A 9016-nucleotide genomic window follows, 5' to 3' on the forward strand; every position below is an offset into this window, starting at 1 on the left:
AGGCAGAAGTTAAATCCCATCTGAGGCTGAACCAGCAGCTGTCAGTCACTCTACAGGGTTTGAAACTGAAAAGGAGAGTTGAATGTGAGGGGTCATGGGTAATAATGGTTAGGTGTCTTGCTTGCGGCAAATTTTGGAAGTATTCCTTGGAAATTGAGATGTTATGGTTAATTCAAGTAAGCGTTTTATTAGGGACCATGACTGCATTTTTTAGTGCTCGTTTTAGTGCACTAATATGCCAACTCCACCACAAGGGGGAGACACAACCTGCAGGTAGACCGAAGCGTCAATTGATTTTGCGTCATTAATTTCAAGTGTATGCTTTGGGAGTGATTAATTCAGCCTTTATAGAGGGTTTAAGCAGTAAAACCAATACAGCTTATACTGTAAAATGTATAACGACGAGAGAATAGACCGTTATTAGTGAGCCAACAAAGATCAATTAGCTTTTTCTCAAATGCCTCATTAAGTGGACCATGAATTGTCAAATTAAGCCTATATCCACCTTTGAGAAAACAAAAACTGCACAGAAATTAGAACACATTCTACCTACAACGTGTGGGTAAGCCTATGTACTAAATGAATACACAAAATAGCCAGATTCAACACACATTGAAGGTCCAGGAATGCACTAGTCTAAACATTGTGATATTAACATCACAAATAATTTTATTTTAATAAGTGGGTGAATGCTACAGCCTATGGCTGTCTCGCGCCTCCCACCTCGTCCCTGCAGGCTTGCATTCATATGGTCAACGTAACTGTCAATCATTTCTCAATCTCTCCCTCGCCTGACCTGCATTTTTCTTGACTACTTTGCGACCCAGCTTTGCAAGCGAGTCCCATGCAACGTGAGTGCAATGTGCGATATGGCAGAATGTTAGCAGGATAACGGACCTTTGTGGCAACATATTTCAATCTGAACTCAGACGGGGAATTTGTCACAGTTAGTCTAGCAATTTAGATGAAAAAACAGCCCTCGTGTGTTTAGGACATTTTTAGAAAGTCACTTTTGCAGAAAAAAGTGCGCGGAGGAATAACAAAAAAGCAACACGTATCCGGTATTCCAAATCCAGAGCAAGGGGATCAAGACAGCGTAGCTGTGAGTGCGAAGGTGTACGAGGAGAGTTACTCACGCAAGTGGACGAGGAGAGACGGTCGAGATTTGTCAATTCCTTCCGACCACGACACAACTATCTAAGGAATAATGAGAAACTTTTGGATGATATTGACCCTCTGCGTAACGACTTTGCTTTCATCTGAGAGGGTGAGTTATTTAAACGAATAATAATAGCCTACATTTCCCGATCGAAGCCGACCGTGGTAAGCTATAGGCTACTGGGTTAACTTCCACCGAATCTGGCATAGCCTAGTTGTTTTGTAGATTTGTTGGTCGTTGAAAACTTGGTGCTACTGTAAGAGTTTGAAAATGATTTAAGACTTTGTATTACTGTCATGCTAACTTCATTATGATTCTCATGACTTCGTGTCGGAACATTTTCTGGGGAAGGGTTGACTTTTTACTGCCTGTCACAAGAAACCAAATCGTGTGCCATCAGCCACAAGACAATTCACGGGCTGCTCATCTAGAATTTATGTATGGGAAAAGCACCTATTAGGCAAATGGTCACATTTACTATTGTCAGTTTAGCCATAGATCTACAGGAACTTCAAGTATGGGGCATAACCTCAGGGGGTTTCAGATTTGGAATCAAAGTAATTGTCTTAATCGTCTTTGTTTAGACTATCCAGAAAAGGGGGTCGATATGAGAGTGAAATGGATTTGCTTAACCGTATTAAATAGGCTAACCAGGACGCTTAACTGCGGGCTTTCCGACTAGTTTGGTAGTCTAGTATGAAGCCATAGCCTGATGAAAGACATCAGTTGTTGACAACTGAAGAGTCTGAAGTTCTGTAGCCTGCCCTTCAGGCAACCACTGAACAGGCCATCACGGGCTAGATGGTCGAACTCCTTTGAGCTTTGTTTAGTCGAAATCCAAGCCACACAGCCAAGCTCGCTGTGAAAGTGCCGTAGTCTGATGAGGTTTTAGGTGAGTCTGTTGGTTCAAAGATAGTCTTGGAGCATATATTTTTTAAAGTGTGCCAAAACACAGCCCCACAAATAGTCCGTGTGGGTTATGAAGGCTACCACCGGATTATGGCTCTTTCGCAGGGTTCTGTTGAAATGCAGGGCCTGGTGGTCCACTCAGAATTAACTAAGGCCAATTAATTAGCCTATCAGCTTGGGGCCAATTAGGATATTGTGCTGAATGTGTTTGGCCTTTCAATAGAGCTTTCTACTGGGTGGATCAATAGTATGTATCTGTCAGGGTGCTCGGTTGCAGTAGGCTATTGTGACCAAACAGTTTATCTCTTGCAATCTTGTGGAGTCGCCTCCTCCACCCTTGCTTTCTTTCAGACGGACCTGTGTGTTATAGCCTATACATGGGGAATGGTGACTCTGTAAGCTATTCTCCTGGCTTTCTTTGTAGTGTTGAACCCATGCTCTGTGATGTCAGTTGGCCGGATCTGTTGCCTGAGGTGCTTGGTTACTGATTCACTCACCATAAGGAATCTTTTGGATATTCATGAGGTCCACACCTAGCTCTGTTATGAGTCAAACAACTAGGGCTAATGGGGGGGTTTGTGTGTAGAGGTTAGGAAGCTCCATATTGCAAGAGTTTAATCTTTTTCAAAACTTAAGGCCCAGGCCTAAATATAGTGTGTTTTTGTATTTTTTTTCCAAAGCCAAAAATAGGCTCTCACCCCAAGAATAGTAGGTTACCCTCGTCCTTACCTTTGTCGACGTTTGGTCAGCTGTGGGCACACCAGGTTGTACACTGACAGGAGAGGTAAATTGACTCCCACGAAGCGTAGCCCTCACAGCTCAAATCGTGTTAACCCCTGCCCACCTCAGACACCACCCAATATAGTGCCACCAAACACAGTGGTGGTTGCAGTGATTGAGTGGTGCTTGTGTCTCTGCCATAGCCTGTGCCCCATTGGTTCACCGTAGCGGTTCACTGAGATCTATTGCTTCACATTGATCTCCAATAACGGCACCATGTTGACAGTGCCGATCAAGTGTTTGGCAGGTTGCCTAAGGGAGATGTGTACACTAGTTCAATATGATGCACAAATAATATGCCCGAGTTAGCTAACTTTGGCCCCCTTAATTTGCCTGTATTGTTGGTGTGTGTGTGTGTGTGTGTGTCTGTCTGTCTGCGCGTTCGTGTGCGCATGTGTGTATATGCGGTGCTCACAAGCTAGGGGCAGGACGTGCTTGGCCCGTTGTGTTGTCATTGTGTGTGCTAGTTGCCAGATGTGGCCTCTAATTATCGCCGTGTTTGTCCGCTGGGAAGCGTGTGGGTTTGCCTCGCTCCAAGCAGGAGATTTACGTCAGGTCAGTGCCGACTTACTTCCTGACGCCGAGCTCAGAGGAATAACTCAAAAACACAACCTGCAAAGTGCACACTATCAATTTTGAATGATTTCTGCACAGTGAAAGAGGACCATGCTGACATTCCTTTAGATTTTTAAGAAGAAGCTACTCCCAGACACTTCGTTTCTTATCATGTGACTCTCATAGCTTCTCAAGATATTTGCTTTTGTCCTTCAAGATGAATATCCTTTGCCTTGTTAGAGAGGTTGAGTGCAGAACCTTTTCTCACAAGCGGGAGAACTTTAAGTAAGGGATCTAGTAAAAGAAAATCAGTTATGGAGTTCAAGGCCTAGTAAATGTCAGGCAGCCAGCTTTTATTCAGAGTGAGCTGATGGGAAATTAACTTGAGCCATCCTTTTCTTTCCTCTCAAATGCTGCCTATAGCTTTGAAACAGATTTGTCTGGTGTGGATCGGGGCCGCATCTGTTCCCAGATCAGCTGCTGTCCAGACAGGCACCTTAAAGGAACATGATCCCAAAATGCAAATACCCCATACCAGCTCATTTACAGTGTAGCTGTGCAGGGATTTGCTCCACTGAAAATACTGTGTGGTGGTGAGTGTTAGAAGGGAGAAAGGAAGGAAGAGAGAGAGACAGGCATACTGTGACCGCTGTCTCACCCCTTATGGCTGTCTCCCTCTCTCACCCCAGGCTCTGTGTTTCTCCAGAGCTTTATTAAAAGATACAGAGGATGTTAGCGTTTACTTCACCCCCACACTCACACACGTAACCTATGCACGCACGCACGTACACACACTAAAACTATCACTCTCTAACACACACACACACACACACACACACACACACTCACACACACACAGAGAAAGTCCCAGACCTACAAATGACCTGCATATTTTCCGTCATTAGTTATGCTCCAAACTGCATTAAGAGCTGAGAACCTGGACAGGGTCCACGTGCTCTCTGCCTGAAGGGCCTGTGTGACCGGCCATCACCGGGGACATCCACAAAGCCTGTCCTAGTACTTAAACACCCTTCCACCTGTTCCTGTTTGTGTCTTCGGGTCACATTTATTATTATGGTGGGTTACTTGCAGCATCCCCAAGGCCGTGGCAGCAGAATGAAAGAGAGGGAAGGCAAAAGGCAGGGAGGATTGCAGCACAGATGACGGCCAGACTCCTCTGTGAAGTATTTGTCCTCCATTTTAACTCGCCTCTGAGCAAACAAAAAAATGTATGCTCACCCACACTTGAAAATATTTACTTACAGTGGTCTTACACAAGTGAATGGAACTTGTTAGTTCCCCTTGAGTGTTGGTGTGGTCATGCATAAAGACAGATGTGTAAATATACATACACATACAGGCAGACATAAACACATAGTTCCTGAAGACCATTATATAAATACATTGTGTTATGATGATGATAATAATCATGACCACAAAAATAATTCCAAGACCAACTTGTGTGTGTGTGAGACAGAGGGTGTGGTTGTTCAAGCCCAGAGACATGCCATCCCAGCATATCGTGTGTGTGTGTGTGTGTGTGTGTGTGTGTGTGTGTGTGTGTGTGTGTGTGTTTTGGGGGGGTAAGTCTGGTTATCAGCTCAATCTGCCAAGCAGTTATGTAACCTCTAATGGAATCTGCAGGTCCGTTGATGGAAACCCAGCATGCTCTTGTGTGTGTGGCCATCATCAGCCACCAGGCTTTCTTCCCTTTACTTTCTCTCCTTTTTTCTTTATTTCTGTTCTTTTCTTTCTCTTTTTCGTTTTCTTTCTCCTCCCAACCACAACAGGTCTGACATTCTTCAGTGGTGTTGCTGTGTCTTCGGTTACTGTAAGAACAGTAGAATCATTATTCCATCATCACACAGATGGGAAAATGGAAAAACAGAGGTTAAAAGCAGAGATGGGTTTTGTTCCGCATGGCTGACGGAGCTCGTTTGCACTTAATGCAGGACATGTGTTTTTGTGTTTTTGTGTGTGTGTGTGTGTGTGTGTGTGTGTGTGTGTGAGTGTGTTTGTGTGTGTGTCTGTTTGTTTTTGTGTGTCTCTGTGTTTGTTTGTTTGAAAGTGGTGGGGTTTGGCTGGCTTCTCTTTTGTAGGTTGTGTTTTTCTTTCCATCACTGTGGCAGACTCCTCAGATAGCCCTAATCTACAATTCTCACCCTGCCCCCACCCCCAGCCCCCTTGCCAACTTGGAAGTGTTGTCCTTCACAGGGATAAAGTTTTGCATTCCACAGGGACTTTGCCTGCAGTGCCCAACCGTCTGTGTGAAGTGAAGTGTGACCTGCTAACCAGCTGAGCGCACCCCTGCCTGACTACACCTCGGCCCAGCCAGCCAGGCAACGCACCAAAGGCCATTGTCACCAAAACAACAGTTAGCACAGCAGTTCTCAGTATAGCTAACATTGTGCGACGTATGGGAGCTGGGAAAGGAATCCAGACTCTATTCTAAGTTCCCTTTCTATAGTTTTGTATTCTCAGAGAGACTTATCTACTCAGTGTCAGCAGAGCTAAATCAAAAGTGAAGCGCAGACAAATCAAGACGAACGCTCAACAGAGAGGAGGGAAGCCTAACAGGATGTTTCACATCTGCTCTCAGGTCCCAGCGTCCTGGAGAGGTTGCTCATAGCACCGAGATGATGATGATGATGATGATGATGTACAGTGTTGTATCAGCACCCTAATAACATGTTGCTTCTTTTATCTTGCCCTCGGTGTGGAAGCCATTTCTGCCCTTCAGCAGTGGCCACACGTTCAATTAGCTCTCTTAAATCCCCTTTCTTTCTTTCTTTCCTTCTTTTTTTTTCCAAGCTCCCTCCCTCCCTCTTTCTCGGTTTCATGCTCTTGAAGTAGCTTCATGTGGAAATATCCTTTGGAGGCCTGCGGTCGAGGCCCAGTGATTAGGCTATAGGGGAGCTCAGGGGGGGGAGAGAACTGATTTAGCACCCTGCTGTACTTATATATGGCCCTGTGAACAGACCAGTGATGGTATTGTATTGTATGGAGTTTGTCAATATCTGTTTTTTTGTGTAGTAGTCCACATATCTGGACACTGCGCAGATGTTACACAGTGTTGTCGCATTCAGTCATATACCCTTGAATTTACGATCATGTTATTGGCTGAAAGCGTAAGAGACATCTGATAGGCTTCAGAGAATGTACTTTTTATTCACATTTACTAATTTTGAAACTATTCTATCTCCATAGTTTGTAGGTCTGGGACTTTCTCTGTGTGTGTGTGTGTGTGTGTGTGTGTGTGTGTGCGTAAATGCGCGTGCAAATGCGCGTGCGAGAGAGCCAGATAAAGAAAGAAAGTTTGAGACAAGGATCTGTCTCCTCCTTTTCTTTTGTCATGGGTGAGTGAGTGAGTAAGGAAGGAAAGAAAGGAGATGGGGCAAAAGAAAGAAGTAGATAGTGAATGAGAGTTGGACACAGATGAAGTGCAATCTGGGAGTCTTGCCTGGCTGTGGCAACATGGCTTGTGCACTGCAAAGTTATTGAAACATGCAAGTGAGCAAGGCAGCTGCCGTCTGGCCAGGCGCAGATTTCCCACCAGATCCCTGCCACACAGCCAAGTCCCCAGCATGTCATTGGGAACTCTTCTTTTCCCTGTTTTCCATTCTTCGCTGTGTGTTTGCAATAACTGCCCCGTAACTAAGAGAATTTTCATGTTTTCATGTCTCTGGGTTTTTTTTTCTGTTTCTTTTGCCTTCAATCAGAGGATGCCACCAGAATATTCCGCAGCAGTCATAATTAAGTTCAGGTTTACGGAATGCATCAAAACGCACAATTATAAGTGCTTGTGGGTTGAGACGGAACACATTATGTTGTCTGGGGGCTGATGAGTGGAAGCATGACGTCAGCAACTTTGTTCCGTCTGCGCTGGAGATTGTTCTGGAAAGGGTCACGCTGCATTTAACACATCTGTGCTCCCTTGTAGTTATGAGCGGCCCTTGATCGCTTCTAAAAGGCACCCTAATTGAAATCTGCACTATGTCTGGTGAAGCGGGGGAAAACCCTACTCTAATGTCTGGTGTCGCCATTAATCTCCCTCTACTCTTACTGTTTGGGCAGCTTCAATGCTCACACTGGTCGATATACTGTAGTCAGTGTATACTGTGTCATACATGTCAACTGTTATGGATTTTCCATAAATAGATTTCCTCCCATTTAAATTGCTTACAGGCCCGTACATAAAACCTTACAGACAACAACACTGTCAGCACCCCCCCCCCCCCCCCCCCCCCATAAAATCCATTTTTTTAATGGATTTTAAGGATTTTTCCAGAGGGTTATACAGGTGGGCATTTGAAGGGGTTGACGTGTGTGTGTGTGTGTGTGTGTGTGTGTGTGTGTGTGTGTGTGTGTGTGTGTGTGTGTGTGTGTGTGTGTGCGCGCACACACAAAGAAGCACAATGCTTTACTGTAGGTTCAAACCTTGTGAACATTGTTCCATTTTCCACCAGTGCAATAAGATGCCATTTTTCCCCCTTTCAAACAACCCTCTTCCTGTCTCTACCAGATTTAACCACTAACCACTTAATTGTGCCAGTGAGTCTGATTTTAAGATGGATAGGTGTTGTCATGTAGTCTGGGAAGTCCCGCCCCACTTCTTCCGGCCAAATTGATTTTGCCTCAGAACTGGGTCTGGCCAAGTATGGATACCCGTTCATTTCAAGATTTCCACAATCCTTGGAGCCAATCACAAACTGGCTTTTGGCTACCTGGCGCGCCATTGGCGGATTTAAACTTACCACGGCTACGTTACAAATTCTACTGCACGGAGAGTTTTTAAACATTGGACATGGTGGCCGCCGAAGCACCGCAAAACTTCGATAAGGCAAGTTTTCTTTGAAAACAGAACAGAAACTTGCCCTGGAACAATTCATACAGAAAAAATATGTGTTTGCTTTATTACCGATCGTTGTATTGTTGTATAGTATCGTTGGTCTGATTGGTTAAAGGCGTGTCCAATTACGTGAGTGAAGTGGATCGCTGATGATAGTTGGCCAGACTAACTGAGCAAATGCAATGCAGTGAAGGGGCAGGGAATTCCCAGACAAGTTGTCATGGGAACTGAACTGACAAAAACAACAAGCTCCGACTGTTTGCGCCAGACATGGGACTACCAATGCCCACACAGTGCCAGGATGTGATTGGTGACTGAGGAGGGTACGGAATGACTTTGCTTCTTTGGTATTTGGTCTGAGACGTGACCATCACAACAGTGCTCTGACTAGCCTTCAGATTAGGGGTGGGCGTTATTTTCAACTGTGTGGAGGGTATCGGTATTAGATCACGGTATTCATCATCAAAAGTTCATATACTTAATACTATTTTACCCCTACTATTTTACAAATGTTGTCCTGCATTCCTCTAATATGAGACAGGTTTTTAATTGTTGTGTCACGGAAAGAGATGCTGAGAAGAAGAGATGGATGAGCCAATGAATGATTCAGAGAAACACACACTACGCACAAGCTCAAAGACACCAGTACAAGAGTCTGTACTGTATGTCTGAGAGAGAGAGAGAGAGAGAGAGAGAGAGAGAGAGAGAGAGAGAGAGAGAGAGAGAGAGAGAGAGAGAGAGAGAGAGAGAGAGAGAGAGAGAGA

At 44.7% G+C, this 9016-nt stretch overlaps 1 protein-coding gene across 1 annotated transcript in view; it reads left to right on the forward strand.

Moving 5' to 3' along the window:
- The first annotated feature begins 847 nt into the window (after nucleotides 1-847).
- sdc2 (syndecan 2) overlaps nucleotides 848-9016 on the forward strand; it is a 30142-nt gene continuing 21973 nt past the window's right edge. The window contains exon 1 of the mRNA XM_080837393.1: nucleotides 848-1267. Within this exon, the coding sequence (XP_080693519.1) occupies nucleotides 1208-1267 (60 nt within the window). The 5' untranslated portion in view covers nucleotides 848-1207. The remainder of the gene's footprint in view (nucleotides 1268-9016) is intronic.

Source organism: Sprattus sprattus (assembly GCF_963457725.1).
Source record: "Sprattus sprattus genome assembly, chromosome: 4".
In the NCBI taxonomy this organism is placed as follows: Eukaryota; Metazoa; Chordata; class Actinopteri; order Clupeiformes; family Clupeidae; genus Sprattus; species Sprattus sprattus.